The 24,069-nt window shown below is 33.8% G+C and overlaps 1 protein-coding gene across 14 annotated transcripts; it reads right to left on the reverse strand.

Moving 5' to 3' along the window:
• Positions 1–7,944: 7,944 nt before the first annotated feature.
• Positions 7,945–19,845, reverse strand: LOC104882323 (F-box protein At5g49610). 14 transcript variants are annotated; one of them, XM_059734094.1, is made up of 5 exons: positions 19,617–19,824; positions 15,115–15,309; positions 12,782–13,036; positions 9,730–9,812; positions 7,945–9,396 (listed from the first exon to the last, which is right to left on the reverse strand). In XM_059734094.1, the coding sequence occupies exon 5, from the start codon at positions 9,356–9,358 to the stop codon at positions 8,129–8,131; it is 1,230 nt and encodes a 409-aa protein (XP_059590077.1). In that variant the 5' UTR covers positions 9,359–9,396; positions 9,730–9,812; positions 12,782–13,036; positions 15,115–15,309; positions 19,617–19,824; the 3' UTR covers positions 7,945–8,128. The 14 variants fall into 14 exon arrangements, 13 of the variants coding, with proteins under 13 accessions (XP_059590077.1, XP_059590076.1, XP_010663472.1 ...); XM_059734093.1 differs by lacking the exon at positions 12,782–13,036 and having other exon boundaries at positions 7,945–9,393; positions 19,617–19,826; XM_010665170.3 differs by lacking the exon at positions 12,782–13,036 and having other exon boundaries at positions 19,617–19,825.
• Between the last annotated feature and the right edge of the window lie 4,224 nt (positions 19,846–24,069).

Genomic DNA, 24,069 nt, shown 5'->3' on the forward strand with positions numbered 1-24,069 from the left:
ACAAAACTACTATAGATTTGGAATTATTTTTCCTACTACGGTAATTTAGGAATTATTTTTTAAAACTGTTGTACTCTTATCAAAAATCCATGTGGTGTGACTACTACAACAAACCTCACTATACTCGGGAAACCTATTGGAAGATTCATGACAAATCAACAAATTGGAAAAGTAGCAAACTTAGTGACAGGCTTCATCTTGTATTTCCTTCTGCAAACAAAGTTGAGCCGGGTTCCTATAGTAAAGAGCATACTGATCATATTCTGAAATTGCTAAAGTCCAATGCCTCATATGGTATTCCTAGTGTTTCTCTTGCACAAACAGGTAGTAACCCTAATGCTATATCTTGTTATTCAAATTTTATTCCATGGATTATTGATTCAAGCGCATCTTACCACATGATTAGTTTCTCATTTATTTTTGGTAATGAAAAATTAGGATTGTCAATGATAGTTTCTCACCTATTGTGGGAAAAGGCTTCATAAAAATCTAAGAGAATACAAATCTTATCTATTTTCAATGTCCCTAAATTGGTTTGTAATCCTTTATCTGTGAGTAAATTATCCAAAAACTCTAACTGTCATGGTATTTTCTTTGATTCTCACCAGGAATTTTAGGACCAAAACTCGAGGAAGATAATTGACAATGTTAGGATGATAGATTGTCTTTACTACTTTGATGATAACTTTTTCAATAATAATAATAATAATAAAAAAAGCTCAAGTAGTATTACTTCAATTTCTATTCATGAACAAATAATATTTTGGCATCTTGATTAGGGCATCCTGATTTTCTTTATCTTAAACATTTATTTCTTACTTTATTTAAAAAATTGGATTGTTCATCTTTTCAATGTGAGAGTTATCTTTTATCAAAAAGCCACCATACTACTTGTATCTCAAAACCCTATCATGCTTCAAAATCATTTTATTTAATTTATAACGGCGTTTGGGGTCCTTCAAAAGTACCACTTTATCTAGAAAAAAAAAAGAAAAAAAAAGGTTAATGACTTTTATAGATGATCACAATTGATTATGTTTGATTATGTCAAGTATATTTGATGAGCAAAAAATTTGAAGTGGAAAATTGTTCAAAGATTTTTATAATATGGTTGAAAACTACTTTCAAACAAAAATCAGTTTACTCTAACAATGGAACATAATATTTTAATGAATGCTTGAGAAATTTTTTGAAAGAAAAAGGCATCCATATCACTCTACATGTTGTGATAGTCCTTGACAAAATGGAATTGTTGAGAAAATAAATAAATATTTACTTGAAGTGGCACATGTCATAATGTTCCAAACTAATTCTTAGAAGTTGTTTTAACAGCATCCTATTTGATTAGCAGGATGTCTACCCGAGTTTTGAAATATATCACATCTTTAGAGTGTCTCAAAAAAAAATTTCTAGAATTTAGAATACATTCATATTTGTCATTAAAAGTTTTTTGCTGGACAATATTCATTCTCATACCCAACAAATTGTGATCTAAACTTGATCCTTGAGAGTAAAAATGTGTTTTCATAGGCTATGCTCCACACAAAAAGGGATACAAGTGTTATAATCCTCGAACCAAACAAATTCATGTAAGTATGGCTGCCTTCATTTTGGAAAATCAATCTTACTTTAGCAAAAATAATTTTCAGCGGGAGGAGAGGGAAAAAGACAATTTTTAGGACATTTATGTTCTTTGCCTAATATAATTCTTTCCAATTCTACTTCTCTGATTTTTTTTTTCTCATAAACTCAGGAAAATTTTGTTCAAGATATTGGAAACAAAGGAAATCCTAATCAACCATTTCCAAGTATAGATGTATCACAAACTAGAGGAGAAATACTGTAGAATCAACTAAAAGATATGCTTATTATTGTGGTACAAAACCTACCAAAATCTCTGAAGGATAGTTCTTTGAATTTCTAGGTAATCCTATTCCTATTTCCTTTTCAATTCCCTATTATATTGTGCCCTTTAAGAATGAGCCCTTAGATCTTGATGTTCCTGTAGCTATTAGGAAAGAAGTCTAAACATGTACCAATCATCCTAATGCTAAATATTTATCTTAGCAAAGACTTTCTAATAATCATAGAGTATTTAACTCTAAATTTTTTCACTTTTTTATTCCAAGAAACATTTAAGAAGCTCTAGATGATCCAAATTGAAAGTTAGTAGCTATCAAAGAGATGAATGCTCTTTAAAAAAAATGGTACTTAGGGAAGTAGTTAACTTGCCAAAGGATAAGAAGACAATAGGGTGCAAATAAGTATTTACTAGAAAGTGCAAGGTTGTTGGTAGCATAGAAAGGTACAAGGCAAAACTTATAACAAAAGGATTTACCCAAGCCTATGAGATCAATTACCAAGAAACATTCATTCTAGTAGCCAAAATAAACTTAATTCGGGTTTTATTATCTTTAACAATAAATTCCAATTGGTCCTTACATAAGTTGGATATATAAAATGTCTTCCCGAATGGAGATTTGGAAAAGAAAGTTTTTATGAGGCTACCACTTGGCTTCGAGAAAAAGTTGGTAAAGATAAAGACTGTAGATTAAAAAAGTCTTTGTATGACCTTAAACAATCTCTTAGAGCGTGGTTTGAATGTTTTAGGAAGACTATAAGAAGTCATGGTTATTGTCAAAGTCAAGCAAATTGTACTATGTTTTATAAACATTCAAGAGACAGGAAAGTTGCAATCTTGATTGTTTACGTGGATGATACAATCCTAACATGTGAAGATGATGTTGAATTAGAAAGATTGAAAAAGAGACTTGCAGATGATTTTGAGATCAAGGACTTGAGTATGTTAAAATATTTCCTTAGGATGGAGTTCACCAAGTCTAAGGAAGGTACATTTGTTAATTAACGCAAATATGTACTCGATCAACTTGGTGAAATAGGTTTGCTTAGTTGCAAAGCATTTGAAACATTGATTGAACCCAACTTAAAGATATGGTGAATAAGGAGTAGTACCAAAGGCTTGTTGGAAGACTGATTTATTTGTCTCAAGACTTATTTATTTGTCTCATACGCATCCAAATATAGTTGTTGCAATAAGTATGGTAAGTCAATTGATGTATTCACTAGGACTAAAACACTTTGATGTTGTGTATAGAATCTTAAGATATTTGAAAGGGACTCATGAAAAAGGTATATATTGTTTAGAAACATGGACAATTACAAATTGAAGCCTATACCAATGCATAAAGGGTTGGAAGTATAACTAATAAAAGATCAACCCCTGACTATTGTACCTTGGTTGGAGGAAACCTTATTATTTGGTAAGGCAAAAAACAAAATATGATGGCTAATAGTAAAAAAGTTGAATTTAGATCAGTTGCCGATGAGATTTGTGAAGTGATGTGGATAAAGGACTATTAAAAGAGTAGAAGATTTCTGACCCTTTATCTATGAAGGCAAACTATGATAATAAGGCAAATTTTAATTATTCGCAATCTAGTCATTCATGATAGAACAAAACATATGGAAGTAGATAAACACTTTATTAAAGTAAAACTCAATAATGTATTGATTTACATGTCATACATTCCAACAAATTGTTGATATACTTACAATAGGGCTACACAAGAACCAATTTGACAATTTAATTGGCAAGCTATAGTGGAACATATTTTCAAGCCAACTTGAAAAGGAGTGTCGTAAAGATATTTTCAAGCTATCAATGGAAGATATGACAAAGATATTTTCGGAGCCTTAGAGATTTGCTGACTATTGGAGATTTGCTAGTTGTTATAGTCAATACCTATAAATTAGGAAAACTTGTTTATATACATAGTTAGATAGTTATTTTGCTCCTATTTTGTATCTTGTATTCCATATAAGGGTCTCCAAAAAGCCCGCGGCACGAGCCCATTTCTGGATGGGCCCCAAATTAGGCCCGGCGGGCCGACCCGTAGGCCCGCCACTTTAAAAAATATATATATATAAAAAAAAATTCAAGAAATATAAAATGTTATATTAATAAAAATATTCATTGTTAACTATTTTATTCATTGAATATATACATTACATTTGAAAATGTGGGAAAAGTTTACATTACTACAAAATAAATACATCCCAACTAGGTTGACACCTACTTATTTGTCAATCATTTGTACTTTTCAACCATAAAAATAAAAATAAAAATATGACATACATTTAGTAAAATATTTTAATCATTATCTCTTGGCGGTGATGGCGAACTAGTGAAATTGAAAGGTTGTTCTGCTCTTATTATATAATCAATCATTTCTTCACGACAATAAGATTCATCGTAAGAAAATGTTTTTAAATTTCCACTTTCATCTTTATCTAATTGCATATAATTTCTAATATCTACATTATTTTTAGTTTTACAATTTTCATGATGCCTTCTTAAATACATTTGAGCCACCACTAAGAAGTTTGTTACAAATTTTACATTTTGCTTTTATTTATTTTTTATTATTTTCTAAATTTATTTCTATTCTATCAAAAAAATTTCATATATTTGAAGTAAATTTTTTGCTATCACATGCATTAGATGAAGAACAAGAACCACTTGCCATAATTATAATTATTGATAAAATATTATGATAAAAATAATAAATGTAAAATTAAAATGTAACAAATAAATAAAAGAAAAGGTGAAGTATGTTACTAAATTGGAAAACCGAAGCAGAAATTCCTTCAAATTTGAACTCTTTGAACCACCAATGCTTGTTTTTCACCACCAATAATATTGAATAATTTGAGACAAAATGCAATAATCGGAAATATTGCGGAATGGGAGAGAGCTTAAGAGTTGAGAGAATAGAAAAAAATTGAGGGTATTTAATATTTATAGGGATTTAAATATTAGGATTTAATTTTTTTTTTTTTTTTTAAATTTCAAGACCGTTCAACGGTCATATATTTGAAATTGAATTATGAGTGTCATGTTCAACGATCATGTGACCGTCGAACAGCCAACTCACTTTTATTTTTTTTCAAAAATCATACAATATTTCTAATATATATATAACTAATGCAAAATAATTACACAAAAGATGGTTAGTTCAATTGGTGGCTAGCTCCCTTATCATTCCATAAGGAAAGGGGTTCGAATTCCCTTCCCTTCCCTTCAAAACTAAAAATTATTTTAATTTTTACCCCAGCCCGCAAGCCCGCCCAACTTGAGGGCCCACGGGCTGGGCCACGGGCCTTAGATATATCAAGGGTCCGGCCCGTTGACCAGTCAACGGGCTCAAACACCCTTAAATTTCCGTATAGGAAGGAAGAATGTGAAAAATGAGTCAATAAATAGAACTTATTTTCTCTTCCAAATATCTCTCTTGGTCTTCAACTAGTGACATTAGTCAAGTATGGATGAATACTAAAATAAAAATAGAAATTTCACGTCACCTAAAAAACATTATAGTTTAATATTTTAAAATTAAAAAACATTACATTTACAAAATAATTAAAAATATGACTATATATATAACACACATAAAAAAACAATTGAAGTAATTCATCCATTTTTTAGGTTATGTTTGACTCTCCAAAAAATTGAAAGAAAATGCAAGGGAAGAAAAAAAAAAGTAAACGAATAAAATATAATAATAAATAGATTTAAAATTAATAAATTATTTTTAAATATTATTTTAAACTCATTTAATTTATTTTATCTATTTAATTTATTTTATCTTTATAATATAAGAGTTAAATAATTTTAAAATATATAAATTTCTAATTAATTTTAATTATATTTTATTTTATATGATATTTTTCATTCAACAACCAAATATGAAAACAATCATTTTATTTAATTTTCCTTTTTTCTCTACTTTTCGGAGCCAAACTTAACTATTTGGGCAGTAGATGTTTTTGGAGCAACACTTGGTCATGAAGCCGAAAAGTTTACATTACTACAAAATAAATACATCCCAACTAGGTTGACACCTACTTATTTGTCAATCATTTGTACTTTTCAACCATAAAAATAAAAATAAAAATATGACATACATTTAGTAAAATATTTTAATCATTATCTCTTGGCGGTGATGGCGAACTAGTGAAATTGAAAGGTTGTTCTGCTCTTATTATATAATCAATCATTTCTTCACGACAATAAGATTCATCGTAAGAAAATGTTTTTAAATTTCCACTTTCATCTTTATCTAATTGCATATAATTTCTAATATCTACATTATTTTTAGTTTTACAATTTTCATGATGCCTTCTTAAATACATTTGAGCCACCACTAAGAAGTTTGTTACAAATTTTACATTTTGCTTTTATTTATTTTTTATTATTTTCTAAATTTATTTCTATTCTATCAAAAAAATTTCATATATTTGAAGTAAATTTTTTGCTATCACATGCATTAGATGAAGAACAAGAACCACTTGCCATAATTATAATTATTGATAAAATATTATGATAAAAATAATAAATGTAAAATTAAAATGTAACAAATAAATAAAAGAAAAGGTGAAGTATGTTACTAAATTGGAAAACCGAAGCAGAAATTCCTTCAAATTTGAACTCTTTGAACCACCAATGCTTGTTTTTCACCACCAATAATATTGAATAATTTGAGACAAAATGCAATAATCGGAAATATTGCGGAATGGGAGAGAGCTTAAGAGTTGAGAGAATAGAAAAAAATTGAGGGTATTTAATATTTATAGGGATTTAAATATTAGGATTTAATTTTTTTTTTTTTTTTTAAATTTCAAGACCGTTCAACGGTCATATATTTGAAATTGAATTATGAGTGTCATGTTCAACGATCATGTGACCGTCGAACAGCCAACTCACTTTTATTTTTTTTCAAAAATCATACAATATTTCTAATATATATATAACTAATGCAAAATAATTACACAAAAGATGGTTAGTTCAATTGGTGGCTAGCTCCCTTATCATTCCATAAGGAAAGGGGTTCGAATTCCCTTCCCTTCCCTTCAAAACTAAAAATTATTTTAATTTTTACCCCAGCCCGCAAGCCCGCCCAACTTGAGGGCCCACGGGCTGGGCCACGGGCCTTAGATATATCAAGGGTCCGGCCCGTTGACCAGTCAACGGGCTCAAACACCCTTAAATTTCCGTATAGGAAGGAAGAATGTGAAAAATGAGTCAATAAATAGAACTTATTTTCTCTTCCAAATATCTCTCTTGGTCTTCAACTAGTGACATTAGTCAAGTATGGATGAATACTAAAATAAAAATAGAAATTTCACGTCACCTAAAAAACATTATAGTTTAATATTTTAAAATTAAAAAACATTACATTTACAAAATAATTAAAAATATGACTATATATATAACACACATAAAAAAACAATTGAAGTAATTCATCCATTTTTTAGGTTATGTTTGACTCTCCAAAAAATTGAAAGAAAATGCAAGGGAAGAAAAAAAAAAGTAAACGAATAAAATATAATAATAAATAGATTTAAAATTAATAAATTATTTTTAAATATTATTTTAAACTCATTTAATTTATTTTATCTATTTAATTTATTTTATCTTTATAATATAAGAGTTAAATAATTTTAAAATATATAAATTTCTAATTAATTTTAATTATATTTTATTTTATATGATATTTTTCATTCAACAACCAAATATGAAAACAATCATTTTATTTAATTTTCCTTTTTTCTCTACTTTTCGGAGCCAAACTTAACTATTTGGGCAGTAGATGTTTTTGGAGCAACACTTGGTCATGAAGCCGAATTTCCAAACCACATCTTACAGTTTCATGTTAGTCGCCACTTTGATCAACATAAGCTATTCAAACTGGGTTTCCATCTTGCATGTCTACTTCTCTCACAGGTGGTTAATTGGTTATCAAGAGTGCTGGAATTTCTCCTAAGAAATTGGTCACTCAAGGTTTCAGAAACTCGAGTTTTACTATCAGAAAAGGGTCATGCATCAGAGGAGAAAAGGATCTTGTAACAGAGAAGAGAAAACGATTATGCAACAGAAAAGATAAATGGGATCTTACCTTACAAAGGTCTAGGAGTCCAACGCCCATTTGGGTAACCCAGAGTTTCAAAGTACAAAATTGTACTCTCCTAAATTATTATGCAACAGCCAGGAAATAGAAAAACATTAAACAGTTCTACTTTGCAGATTGAATTTGAAAGAAAGTTCATTTCAGCCATGGGGAACAAAGTGAAGCTGCATTGGAGAGATAAGAGTGGGCCTGAAAGAAATGGTCTTGAAGCAAATGGGAATGCTAGGGATGATCAGTGACAAGAACTGCTCCATTTTCGGAAAATACTGCGTTAAGTATCTCCTCCAAGCTCCACCAGGGCCTCTGTGAGTGTTCACCTGTAGCAAGTAACCTTCATCAATATACCCACGAATTATTTCACAGTTAAAGGAACTGTTCCACCGCACGTTCATACAATACATGTCTTCATAACAGACAGATAATCCTTCAATCTTCTCTCCTGTTACTCTCCATATTTTCATTTGAGTATCATAGACTTGTACCAAACTCAAATGGCCATCCAACTCCACCATCTCAAAATCATCCGGAACATCAGCACTGACTGGAAAACGGGTCACTGCAAACTTCCCAGAGCTCACATCAAATGAAAGCATACATTCACGACCAGGTTTCTTCTTTATTTTCCAGTGGAGAGCCCCATTCCAGAATACGGACCCATTGATGGTACATTCAGCAATAATGTCAGGGACTGTTAAACTTCTCCATGAGTTTTCTCCTAACATAATAGCCTCAAACTTGTTGACTTGACTTTTGCTTTTATCTGTATACGCTCGCACGACAATGTACTTGCCATTAGAGGAATCAAACCCGAGACCAACCTGATGTCTGAGTAAACTAAAACCTGTCTCTGGGGATGGCAAGATTACAAACTCTCTAGTTATTGGATTAGATATGTAAACAGGACCTAGCTCACTATCTGAAGTTATACAGAGCAAACCATTGCAAGAAGACATGATTTGGAGACCACTAAACCGCCAGCTCTTATCATGAATTCGTCTACTTTTGCGTTCCTCAGTATCCAGTAAAAATAAGCTGTGCATAGTTGTCGCTGTAACCCCGCCAAATATTGGTTTGAGGATGACCCGAGATGGTTGATTATGGCTTTTTCTCGCTTGCAGGTTGATGAAAAGAGGACTTTGAATCACAGAGTTCCAGGTCTTGCATACGCTTCGGCATCTCAAGATTAATTCTATTGGAAGTCTGGATAGGATCTCAGAGATAAGTTCTGGTAGTAAATCATTTACCGGACCATCTTTTTTAGTCGTGCTTGCTCGACCATCTTTTTTAGATGATCTCACTTGACTACCTTTTTTAGATGATCTCGCATGCCCATCTGTTTTAGTCGTTCGATGTCGCTTTGGGCGCAACATTTGAAAAGGAGGATTTAATGTGCCTCCTTCGATCACTCCTTTGAACAAAAAAATTGTGACAAAATGTTAACACTCAAATATAGAAGACAACTCAAACACAAGTTAGGAAGTAGAGAAAAACAGGATCTGAACTGTAACATGCATATCTATTGTTGTACTGTTTACTCATCAAAAGTTTACAGCATAGTCAAACACAAAGAGCAACCAAATTGTAGACCAAAAAGTTTGCAAGTAATATTGCAGATTTTCTTGCCAGGAAGCACTCAAAAGAAAAAAATAAATAAATATATATATATCAAAATGCTTATAGCATAAAAAAGGAAACAAGAAAAAAATGATAATAAAAGAAATGCTTCAAGAAAACATTTCACCTAAAAGCACTTTTGCGAAGGGAACTCTTCTGCAGAACAAGAAACCTGTACAATGTTCTGGTAAGATAGCATTATTCCCATTTCTGAAAGATGACAAAAAGAAGAAAAATGCAAGAACTGTTCAGACTATGAAGACTGCACTTTTTCTACCAACTCATTCTGGCCAAAGCAAGTAAAAGATAGCAACTATATTAAATAGGGAAATAATAATACAGATCTATTCATTTATCAAGCGTGTCTTAAAACAAAAATGATAAAACTGCCCCATCCCTAAATGTTTGCAAGATGAACACATTCATTTAGCAGCTGTTGAAAGAGAGAGAGAAAAAAAACTTTAATTCTCATTCATATTCTTAACTTCTTACAATAGAAAAATATATATACAAGGCTAGATTGAACTAACTACCATATGTGACCTATATTAAGAAAGGAAAGAAACTTGTACACTATAAAATACATTATATTCAACACTCCCCCTCAAGCTAGAGCATATATGTCATATGCACCAAGCTTGTTACAAATGTATTTAATCCTAAGACCTCTGAGAGATTTAGTGAAGATGTCTACTAGTTGATCATTTGAATTAACAAAACTTGTAGCAACACACCCTGATGTGATCTTCTCTCTAATGAAGTAATAATCAACTTCAATATGTTTGATCCTTTCATGAAAAACTGGATTGAATGCAATATGTAATGCGGCCTGATTGTCACAGACTAGCTTTATCTATTCATCTTTCCCAAATCTCAATTCTTGAAGGAGTTGCCTCAACCATATGAGTTCACATGTTGCCAAAGCCATAGCTCGATACTCAGCTTCGACGCTTGATCTGACCACTATATCTTGTTTCTTACTCTTCTAGGATATTAAGTTACCTCCAATAAAAACACAATACTCTGAGGTGAAACGCCTATCTGAGGGTGAACCAGCCCAGTCTGCATTTGTGTAACCAACAATTTGGGTATGGCCCTTGTCTTCATACAACATACCTTGGCCTGATGTTCCTTTTAATATATCGAAGAATGCGGATCACAGCATCCCAATAGTTGTCACATGGTGACTGTAGAAATTAACTAACCACACTCACAGGAAAAGAGATGTCTGGCCGATTGATGGTGAGGTAGTTTAGTTTGCCTACAAGTCGTCGATATCTCCCAGGATCTCTTAGAGGCTCTCCCTGTCCTGATACAACATTTGGATCCATAGGAGTGTCAACAGGTTTATATTCTAACATACCTGTTTCTTCCAAGATGTCTAAGACATACTTCCTTTGTGACATAACCACACCTGAACTGGATTGAGTTATTTCAAATCCTAGAAAGTACTTGAGTTTGCCCAAGTCTTTGGTTTGAAAGTGGTTGAAAAAATGTTGCTTTAGTCTTTGGATACCCTCCTGATCACTGCCTGTAATGACAATGTCATCCACATAAACTACCAAATAGATGCACTGGCTCGAAGAGTTATGATGATAGAAAATTGAATGATCTGCTTCATTCCGAAGCATTCCAAACTCTTGAACAACTGAACTAAAACGCCCAAACCATGCTCAAGAAGACTATTTCAAGCCATATAGAGAGCGAACTAACTTGCACACTAAACCAGACTCCCCCTGAGCGACAAAACCAGGTGGTTGCTCCATATAAACTTCCTCGAAAAGTTCACCATGAAAGAAAACATTCTTAATATCCAACTGATAAAGAGGCCAATGACACATAGTTGTCATGGAGAGAAATAAGCGAACAAAAGCAATCTTGGCAACAGGAGAGAAGGTGTCACCATAGTCACAACCATAAATCTGAGTATAACCTTTAACAACCAAGCGGGCCTTAAGGCGATCAACCTGACCATCAGGACCAACTTTAATAATGTAGACCCAACGACATCCAACTGTAGATTTACCAGGAGGTAAAGAAACAAGATCCCATGTGCCATTGGAGTGCAGAGCAGTCATTTCATCAACCATTGCCTATCGCCACCCAGGATGAGAAAGTGCCCCACTAGTGCTCTTAGGAAGAGAAACAGAAGATAAAGTAGAGACAAAGGCAGAATAGGATGAAGATAATTGATGGTAGCTCAAAAAATTATAAATAGGATGAGGGTTACGAGTAGATCGATTACCTTTCCGAAGAGCAATAAGCAAATGGTCAGTAGATGACAGGGTCGGGGTAGGAGAAATAAGTGGGACAGGAGGTGAGTCATCAGGTACCTCAACTGAAGAGAGAGGAGGAGCAACAGCACAATGTCGATGATGATAAACTTGAAGAGGATGAGAGAGCGCATCGAAAGGGGGGGATATATAGGGAAGTGGCAATACTTCAGAAATGGGAAGAGATTTAGAGGATAAGAAGAATGGAGACTCCTCAAAGAAGGTGACATCAGCGGAGAGAAAATAACGATGAGTGTCAAGGGAATAACAACGATAGCCTTTCTGAAGTTGAGAGTATCCCAAGAAGATGCATTTCATAGCCTTGGCGGAGAGCTTGTCCTATCCAGGTGTGAGAGTATGAACAAAACAAGTACAGCCAAAGACACAAAGAGGAATGAAATAAAGAGGTTGAGTAGGAAAAAGAAGGGAATGAGGGATTTGGTCATGTAATATAGATGAAGGCATACGATTAATCAAGTAACAGACTGTAAGAACAGCATCCCCCTAAAAACGAAAAGGAACATTACTATGGAAAAGGAGGGTACGAGCTGTCTCAACTAGATATCGATTTTTACGTTCAACAACCCCATTTTGTTGAGGAGTATGAGCACAAGATGACTGATGGAGGATCCCATGTTGGGACATAAAAAAAGTAAAGGGTGTAGAAAAATATTCCCGAGCATTGTCACTGCATAACACTCAAATAGAAACATTGAATTGTGTTTGGATTTTAGCATAAAATTTATGAAAAATAGAGAATAACTCAGCTCGATTTTTCATTAAAAATTACCAAGTACATCTTGAATAGTCATCAATGAAAGTGACAAAATACTGAAATCGTAAAGTAGACGTGATCCGACACGGACCCCAAACATCAGTGTGGACAAGTTCAAAAGGAGATTTTACCCGATTATTCAAACGCTTTGGGAACGAGACACGAGTATGTTTCCCAAGCTGACACGACTCACACGCAAGCGACGACAAAGTGGAAAAACGAGGGACCATCTTCTGGAACTTGGAGAGACTAGGATGACCCAAACGACTGTGAATGAGAAGAGGAGCATCGATGGAAATACAAGCTGCAGGAGATGAAGGTGATGTGAGGTGATAGAGGCCTTGAGACTCACGCCCTATGCCAATCGTCTTCCCCGTACTCCAGTCCTGCAAGATCATAGATTTATCATAAAAAGTGATAGAACAGTTAAGAGTGCGAGTTATTTTACTGATGGAAATAAGATTAAAAGGACACTCAGGGGCATAAAGGACAGAATGGAGAGGTAGGGAAAGGAGAGGATGAGTCAAACCAATACCTTTAGTCATAATTTGGGAACCATTAGCTAAAGTAACAGTAGGTAAGGCAGAGGTAGTAGTAATAGAGGAGAAAATGTGTTTATTACCAGAAATATGATCAGATGCTCCAGAATCTAGAATCCACGGGCCAAGAGAAGGAGACTGAGTAAAGCAAACTAAGACATTATCGGTCTGGCAACAGAAGCTGATGTAGCTGCCTGATATCGGAGATAGGCATCATAATCACTACCAGTAAGGGTGATACTCTGAGATGTGGAGCTCGCAGCGGAGTCAGGTCGAGATAGCAGAGGATCAAATGACTGAGCAATGTGGGCAATGCGAGGAGGCCGTCCATGTAATTGATAGCAACGATCTCGAGTGCGACCAAGCTTATTACAATAGGTGCACTGAGGACGTTGTCCTCGATTGCCACTACGTCCTCCTCGAGAGTTAATCTGAGAGGCTAACACAGATAAATCTGAAGGACCATCAGTCGACAAGGTCTGAGTATAGGAGAGGCGTAAGAGACGAGCGAACACATCATCTAAAGATGGTACTGATGGACTAGCAAGAATCTGATCTCGGACAGACTCAAGATCTGGACGGAGGCCAATGAGGGTTAACACCATAAAGAACTTATTAGTTTGTATTTGTTGAGCTTCAGCGCCATTAGTGAAGGGAATCAAAGTTAAGAACTCCTTCTTAAGAGACGCAATCCGGCCAATATAAGTAGACAGATCCATGTCCTGCTGTCTCACAGGAACAGTATCAGAAACCACCTTATAAAATCGTTGAATATCATTCGTGTATAATCCTTTAGCCTGAGTCCAAAATTTAAAATAGGTTTTGTAGGCACGAAGATGATGGAAAATTTTGGGATCAACAGATTGCCATAATACACTGCATAATTGTGCATCGATCTTCTTCCATTGCACTTTGTCAACATCAGGTATAGCATCCTCAGGTGTAACAAGATGATCTTCATAACCTTGTCCCATAAACCAGAGTTCCACGGACGCTGACCAGGAGAGATAATTCTCACTACCAATCAATTTTTCCGATGTGATAGTAGGAGATCCAGAGATGACGGATGTAAAAATGGGATTTTTAGTCGCCATATCCACTTCACCTGAGATTGAATCACGTTTGGATCAAAGAGAGCCCTAAAGGGAGGTCGGATCACAGCGGTGGAAGAAGAACCTGGTATGTCGGGACCCAAACAAAGGAGAAAAGTGACTGGGGATGAAGAAGAGGCCTTCCCAAGGCACACACAAGTCTTGGCCAAGGAAGGGAGCTACCATCGGAGGCTGAAAGAAGACCCGCGGAAGCTGAAATGCCAAAAAAAATGGAGAAGCAGGGTTCGGAGAGGACTGACAGAGGCTTAGACGTGCAAGACGGCGTGGGACGAGCCTGCTGGAAGAAGCTCGGCACCGGAAAGTGGGCCACACGCCGGCGCGTGGGATTCAGGCCGTCGGAGAAGAGTGGCGTGTGGGAGGCGCGTGGGTGGTTTTTTGGCTTCGGTGCTTTGAGAAAAGTTACAGATCTCCTCTTTGCGCTCCTGATGATGTGGTCGGTGTCGGAAATTACCACTGGAAAAAAGTCGCCGGAAAAATGTTGACGGTGATGAGGGTTTTCTGACCATGATATGGCTAACCGGAAAACTTTGGGAGATGGAAAAGGTGACTGGAATGAAACATGGTCACTGAACGGATTCCCGGAATTAATTACACGGGTAAACCAGAAAGAATAAAGTTTTCTCCCTTGACTCTGATACCATGTTGAAAGAGAGAGAAAAAAAAAACCTTAATTCTCATTCATATTCTTAACTTCTTACAATAGAGAAATACATATACAAGGCTAGGTTGAACTAACTACCATATGTGACCTATATTAAGAAAGGAAAGAAACTTGTACACTATAAAATACATTATATTCAACAGCAGCCATACTCATTCATGTCATCCACAATGATCTTAGGGTCCCTTTTGACTTCTATATACTTGAGTTCATTTCTGAAGCCAGCAGAGGGCTATCTCAAGGCAAGAACTTCAGCTACAGTTGAGATTGCCAACAGAATTAGTCCCAGCCACCCAGATTGAGCATTTCCATGCTCTAAGTCTCCACAAACACGTTTTCAAGTAGATCTGAAACCAGTCAATTTTATGTTCGTCAATCAGCAATCTCACAATCTTATTTTGAGTTTTACATAAGAGGGTTAGCAACCAAAGTTCAAATTCTAAATGGAAACTGCAAGCTTGGCACTTCTGGTTGTGGTTCTATCTATGACTAGTCATTAGTCTGAAGCATTCCATGTCCAACTAGAAAATTAATAGTGGAATCATTGAGACACCTATCTCCTAATGTCATTTTTCTTAGATTTTTTGGTCTGGTTCTCCCTATTCATTCATAATTGATCATATATTAGAAATCAGATTTTGCTATGGTTTCACCATTTACACTTGATCCCTCCTAGCCCAAAAAGAATGGTGCAGACAATTACAAAACAAAGCAAAAGGACTATGGCACGGAAATAAGAAGAAGAATTAGATTCCAAGCTTTCTTAATCACCACCCCAACAAACTTTGCAGTGTAATTCAAACTTAAGAATCTATCAATTGCTCATGGTCAGAGACGATAGGGAAGTCACATAGAAAGGAAAAAACCCAATGCTGCTACAGCTAGGATGCATGGTTAGTTTCATTTTTTGTTTCTTATAGAAAAAAAATTTTAAAAAAAATTGCACTGTTTAATTTTTAGTTCCTCGTACAATAGTTTCAAGTTGGTCAAACATGTTCACAAATTTGGCAAGAGTAAGGTTCATTTGTCTTGGGTTAAACTAGCCAAGTAAAAGGATATGTATTGAAATGACATGGATTCTTTTGCAAGTAAAATGTGCAAGATGTGTATACGATGAGAAAAGATACGAGAAATATGTACAGTAGTATAGTATATTCCAGCCAAGGGTTGAAGAGTCTAAAAAGCTTCTCCAACTTGAGCCTGTCCTTTCCAGATCCCATCCTAGCTTCTATTAGCTCTTATTCGGTCTCTCTTACCACTGGCTACCCACCTAAAGCATAATTAATCATTTAAAATCAAATTCATTTTCATGGAAAAAGACACTTTTTTCCTTCCACTTATGCCATATGAATTTCCTCAACTGGTACATGATAATCTTATCCACAACTGGAAAACAGATTTCTAGGAGCCACACAGATCCTAAGTGTTGAAAAAGGTGGCAACAGCTCAAACCAACTCTGCCTCAGTTAGGAGTATCCTGATGCAAGCATAGGTAGAAGTGCAACAACAATCAATTAAAATTTACGTGATGATTACAACCATTAACCCAGTTGTTAAAGTTTGTTTAGAATAGTAACCATGTTTACGTATTTGTATCCTTACAATTTCCAAATCCATATAACATAATCCCTATTAATCCAATAGCTTAAATGCATAACAAGGCAACAAAGTTTGCAATTTTAGGTAACTTCCAAAGTCATTTAAAAAGAATCGTACATTCATCAAGATGCATAAGGAAAATGACTTTGAATGATGTATCAATAAATTTACCTCTAGATACATTCATAGGTCAAAAAATTTCTACACATGAAATAAAAATAATGAACCAGAGAGAAGAACCTGTTTAGTGAGGAAGTGAAACCTCCTAATTTCTGGCATTTAAGTGAAATTCAAGCATTCTTTTCAAAAGCAACAAATAGCTTATATCTGTATTTATATTATACATTATTTATCAAATTATTATACTAAAGGAAATCCTTGATGGATGTACATGATGAATAGAATACCCGCGTCAACTTTCAATGGTTCAATAAAAGGAGAGTAAAACAATGATTTGTGAAAAGTAAAAAGTTTTCAACTCACCCACTATTCCCATGACATGGAGAGAGGCACAATAATATCAGGTGAGCAAAGTGCCTTCCTAGTATATGTGTATTACATTAAAGTAGCTCCTCCTATGGATTTTCTTTATAAGAAGTAACTATCCTTATCCATATAACACATGAGTCACTAATAATCCAGTCAAATTTCTTGGTTGAAGAAAACAGTACCAGAATGGTAATTTTAAAAATTCAGATTTTTCTGACAAACCCACCAATCCTACTGAATAAATTTTACTACTATTCAAACTTCCCTAACAAGGTGACCAAAATATAGCTAAATGAAAGATAATAAGGATAATATAACTTGTGAAGCATGCATAACACACATGCCATTGAATCTAAATATTATGAACTTGCATGTGCAGATGTACAATATGAAACTAAAATTTACCTGGAAGTGCAAGTTTTATATCTAAAAGATAAGGAGGATAATGTAATTTGTGGAGCATACATAACATACATGTCAAGGAATCTCAAATATTATTAAGGCAAATTTTATATGAGAATGTACAACAAGGAAATAAATTTAGCTGAGTCTAAGTCTTATATTTAAAGAATGAAGGTGCAGAAGATGTATAAATTTCCCTGGTTCAAGTTTAAGTTCACTGAATAAGTTTTCAACTCTACTCTTCAACCCTAACTAAGAGTTGAGATAATTGGCAATATGGGTTTTTGGCATTGTGACCAAAATCATTGCTCCTGTCAGTTTGATTTGGAAGTTAACTTGAAATTCCAATTTAGTACATTTTTTTATGAATGCTATAAATGTGGAATGCATAATTTCTCGGTAATTTAATGTTTACTATAAATCCTACCCATTTCTCTTAGAGATAGATATTTAGGATGGAAACGGTTATTTCCGTTAAAGGTGACAATGAATCCGGTGATGCTTAGATTGAGTGCCTATGCAACTAAACATGCACAACTAAAATCTTAACCATTATTTCCGCTAAAGATGGCAATGGATCTAGTGGTATGTGAGGTAGATTGAGCCCTTATGTTAGTGTTACATGTGTAACCAGAATCATAACTATTTTCATCAACAATTAGAAAGTCAAACAGAAAACAAAACTCATTTAGTGAACTTAAATATAAACATGATCCATTTAATGCATTTATTTCCACTATTTTTGTTTTCCCACAGATATGATTTAAAAATATGTACGAGATGATTTTAAAATAGTTCACTTATAATTTAAAATAATTTTATGGAACTCTCCCATGAGCATTCTAATTTAAAATAATTTAATGGAACTACTTGAGTTCAATAAAATATTTTACATCTTATACATATTTTAAATCATCCCTATGGACAGTAAAAGTAATGGAAATAAATGAATTAAATGGATTATGTTTAGATTTAAGTACATTAAAAATAAGCTTTATTTCTAGTTTGGTTTCCTAACTAATTGAAAACTGAGTTTTGGATTGATCGATAACAACAATTAAGCTACCCTACACACAACCAAACTCATTGTCATCCCTAACAAAAATAAGAGTTAAGATTCTAGTTGAGCATGTATGGTTGCCATGAGTGCTCAACCCATGCCATAACCAGAACTGTTGCCACCCTTAACCGAATAAGGTCAATATTTTGGTTGTGTGTGGATAGCTGCCATAGGTGCTCAACCTATGCACCACCAAACCTTTTGCCACCCTTGACAAAAATAAGGGTTAGGATTCTGGTTGCACATGGATAGTACCATAGGTGCTCGGCCAACACACCACTTAGACCTATTGTCATCCTTTAACAGAAATAACGGTCAAGATTATAGTTGCATGTGGACGGCTACCATAGGTACTCAACCTAAGCACAACCAAAACCATTATCACCCTTAACGGAATAACTGCTTCCACCTTGATAAATATATCTCCAAGAGAAATGATTAAGATTTATACTAAACAGTGAATTTACCCACAAATTCTGCATGCCACATTTATACCATTCATAACAAAATATACTAAATCAGAATTTGAATTAACTCCCAAATCAAACCCCTTATACAATCATATCTCTATTCCCCAAATCAAACCCTAACGAAAATTCAACAAACACCCAATCCCAATACTCATTCCAATCATAAAAAATCTAACACCATTCATGACCATAACATAGATTTTTTGTCATAGTCCGCAACAAAATCCATCATAGAAACGAATGATCTTTGTATTGATTTTCGAAACCACTTCACAATTTTGGAAGACATTGAACCCATAAAAGTAAAAGCAGCCATGATCAGAATGGCCATAACATAGACAATTCCGTCATGGTCTGGAACAGAATTGACCATAAAAATGAATCATCCTTGGCAGTCATTTTGTAAACCACTTCAGAATTTGGAGAACACCCACAAAAGTAAGAACACACATGGTCGATAAAACAGCTACCTTGAAACAAAATTGCACCAGAAATGATCACGGAACAGTGAAACAATGGTAAAAACATCCAAATTCAGCAAACGCAGATGATCAAACTTCACATAGCTTCAAAAAGTGGAGAGAAATGGAGAGATTACGATAGAAAATTCATAATGGATATAGAAAAATCAAACCTTTTCCTGCGCTTTCAGTCTCTTCCTTAAACCTCCGTACGTTTCTCACTTGTAACGTCCACAGTTCCTATTTGATTCTGTGTGCCACCGCGGATCCCAAATAAGATATGAAACTTGATTAACTCGATATGACAAGTCCGGACTTATGGCAAGTGTAACTGTGTTCTATGCTTTTCAGATTCGGGTGGGCTAAGGAAGATAAGATTTGTAAAGCAGGACTCCACAGGGTTTCTATAAATGCTCCAAATTACTAATATCATTTAATTAATATTGTTATCTTCTTTAAAAGAGCCAACAAGATGTCATAATTCATTGATAATATTTTTCAACACTTACTAGTGATTTTTAATTTATATATATGGGTTAAAATCGTCTCACTTTTATGACTTTTCATAGAAAACTTGAATTTTGAAAATGACGGGCCCTAATATGGACTTGCTTGAAAACCATGAGAAAAAAGACGATTGAGAAATCTTTTGTAGGGTATGAGTAACATCGTTTGACAATCTAGAATTGATAATATTTCTCATATAATTAGATATCTTTTGGTAATAAGTTTTTAATTAGCGTTTGTTTATATATTTAATTAAGATTAAATTCTTTTTATTATTCATTTTATCTAAGATCAATCGAAAAGAAAGACTAATAAATAAAACTTTTAAATTAGGTAAGTCTATAAAAAATCGATCACTTTGAAAGGTTCCTTTTTGTTTTTAGACGACAACTAAATATGGTTATTCCTATAGAGACAACAAGTATTAAGATCTCAACAACTAGAGACCAAAGTGTTTGCAATATCACATTCAATGGTGGGGCAAATTTCCTAGCAAGAAAAGTATCTACGGAATGAAAAGGAAATTACTTCTTCTTTCTCTCTTTTTTTCCATTTCTACATGTGTTAGTGACTCCCCATAAAGTCTTTGGTTGTAACCGGCGCATAGACCTTTAAGGATCTAGAATTCCCCATTTATTCATAATGCTTAGGATATCATGGGCAAGAACTCTTCAATTTTTAACCGTTAGATGGTACCTTCCCCAACCATTCCTCTACCATTTTCCTAAAGATATGGGTGACACATTTAATGGTGAAATTTATCATTTTTTTGTAAGTCTTTTTCACATGTTTTTTTAGTCTACTTATACTTTCACATCCAATAGTCTTCTTCTTCTCCATATTTGATGTGTCTCTTTCTTCACAACTTTCTTCTTTCATGTTCTACAACAAATTTAGAGTCATTACTTTCCTTCAAGTTCTATGTTCCCATTTTTGCAACAAGATGCAGGCTTACTAGTAAGGTCTTGCATTTTGTCTCACTAATCGTATTAAGGGACTTTAGTTGAGTAGCCAAATTACTTTCAGTTCTTTTGGTGAGACCAACACTACTCTCACATCAAACCCTTTTTGTAATGCCTCCATCAACTTTTAGCTTCAAGCATCCTACACAATCATCTTTAAAGTCTAGCTCATTTATGTTGCTTACTTTAAGGACAATAACAAACTCCACTACAAAGTCTATCAAGACTTGAGATTTCATGATCATTTGAGATGCATAATGATTATCAAATTTGCTAAGCTAAATATATCATTTTCACCATTTTACCAAAAGGTTCGATTTATTAAGTTTTTTTATAAATGCTCAATTACCACAAGGATGGCATGAGATTGAAAATAGGGGTACAATTTCTAGGCTAACATTAAAAGTGTTAAGGCTAACTTGTCAATCTTCTATTATTGTGTCTCAATGTCAATGAAGGCTTTATTGATATAATACTTAGGTTATTGGGTGCAATGCTCTCTTTCTCATGAGAAATAATAATAATTCTCCTTTTCTTTCAATTCTTTCAGTACTAATGGGATAACTAGTATCATTTTAGCTCTTAAAAGGTGAAACAACACCCATTCATCCATCCAATTTGTTTGCTCTTGCTCTTTTTGAAGAGACAATAAAAAGGCTAGTGTTAACTAGTATTTCGAGCAATAAATTGTCATAGGGCCTCTATGTGCATGTTGGCTTCTAAATATCCTTAATTTTTCACAAGGTCAACATTTCAAGTATGATTATTGTTTGATCAATAGATGTTAGTTTCTATGTCACAGCGTTATACCATATATCCTCGAGAACTTACCTAAACTCGCCTAAATAAACCTTTGATAGTGTTCAATTTCATTTTGTACTTTATCATGATGACCAAGGCTTTTGAAGGTCAAACTGATGTCATTTTCTCTTGAGTCTTGGAAGAATTGTGGTGTGCACTCATTTGTGGCTCAAAAAATGAATATCTCTACCTTTCCTTATTTTATTTTTTAGAGATCCATATTTAATATTATCTATTAGAATAATTTATAGTTCGCTAAGTTGGTCCAATAAAATGAAATGTACAAGCTTCATATATCAAACAAAAAAAAATAAAAAATAAAAACTCAATCCAATGACTTTAATAGAATTGAACGGGAATCATACGAGGTGAAAATCTCATTTTAGACTCTATAGAGTGGAAGTAAGAATGACTTATCTATCAAACCAAGATAAAAGGAAGAGGCATAATAGAAAACCAAAAAAAAACATAGATAGAGCAATTGTTTATTTAGTTAGAGTGATAGAGGCATAGATAGAGTTAGCAACAAACCTTGCGACAAGGCTATAAGTCAACAATTGTATTGATATAGAAGATCTTGTGCTTGTAGGAGCAGCTTATCCTATAGCATAAAAGTGAAAAACATCAATTGATGTTGATTTGATAATGTCCAATTACAATCAATGTAATAAGATAAAATCTATAACCTCATTATCATGTTTCTCAATTTGATTCTCCACCAACTTTTGAATTTTTTCCCACCAAAACATTTAAGAACTCAACATTCTTCAAGGGTTCTTTAAGAAATTGGTTAACAAAAAAATAAATAAATAAATAAAATGTTTTTAATCTTTTTAACACTTCAATTTTTTATTTTTTCAAATATTAAAAATGTTAAAAACACTTTTTACAATCACTACCAAATGCATACTAAGTGATAGATTTTGATTTAGGATTAGATTTATTATTCAAATTCATATTTTAAAATTTTATTAGATTATTTTGATTCCATGTTTATCAATTTAATCGCTTTTGTACTAATTCATTTTTTAAGATTCATCTTAATCTCATATACAAGCAATCAAACATCAATGGAACAAAAGTAAGCATTAATTGTCTCTTGATTACGAGAAAATCATTCATAGAGACCAATATCATTTCAAGTATAGCGAAACGCCTAATGCCATAGCGTGCTGAAGTGATGAATTATTTTATAAAAATATTTGATTAAAAGCGATGGAAAAATACTCGCATCGAAAAAGAAATTCCATATATAATTTGATTTTGACATTTTTACCCTTAAATCATTTTCTTCAACAAATATTTGATACTTTGATATGAGATATGGATTTAAAAAATCATGGAATGGTATTTTCACCCAAAATAGGTAATTTAAAATAGACATCATTTTTCCAAATTTACAATTTTAGTGTCCTTTTCAATCAAATAACCCTAATTTATAAGCTTCAATATTAGGTGTCAGCAAGTAATATCATTTATGAAGTCCAAAATGTATTGATGGATGTAAAGAATTAGATATGGGGAGCACCAACAATGTTTTATTTAATAAGGGTTCGGCTATTGGGCTGAAAGTTATTGCAAGTTGGGCTGACCCAAGGTCAGGCCCAATACCAACCTCCTCTCCGTATTTCCAAACCCAAACTTAGCCCAAATCTGCAACCATCCTATTCCAAAAATTCTCAATCTTGAATTCATGACTTTATAGTCAAGTCTCATTCATTTATGTTCTTATTTCTTGGTTTTACCTATTTTTATTCATTTATGTTGTTATACATTGATTTTGCCTATTTTTATTTTTTGTAGTCATTAAATGTCCATAAATTTATTTATGCTTTCTTTTGATGACCTAAATTTTACACATGGCTACATAGAAATCAATTTCATGCTTGGCAGATGGCAATAGGGATGACAATGGGGGGGATTTTTTCAGGTACCCGTCCCACCCCATCCCTAATGGGATGAAGTTCAATTTTAATAAACGGATTTGAAATGAATTTATGATTTTTTTTAAAAACCCAAGGCGAGTTTGAATGTTGCCCCCGCCCCACCCCGTCCTATTTAATTTTTTAAATGGGACGAGGATGATAATTATTTTAAATAAACAAAATAGGGTTGAGATGAGGGCAACCCGTTCCGAACATATTCCATTGTCATTCCTAAATGACAATGCATCTGATAGTGGGTTGCAAGGGCAAAAGGGGTGAAAAATAAAATAAAAGGAGTGATGACACATTGACACCCAGCTTGAGAATTTAGACACGTCAAGTAAAGGCATGATGGGACAAGAGGACAATGCATCCTCCCCAGACCCTCACTTCCAACTTCAGACTGGTAGAAAGGAAACAAAAGAAGGGTA

The sequence above is a fragment of the Vitis vinifera genome, chromosome 17 (genome assembly GCF_030704535.1).
Source record: "Vitis vinifera cultivar Pinot Noir 40024 chromosome 17, ASM3070453v1".
Classification (NCBI taxonomy): domain Eukaryota; kingdom Viridiplantae; phylum Streptophyta; class Magnoliopsida; order Vitales; family Vitaceae; genus Vitis; species Vitis vinifera.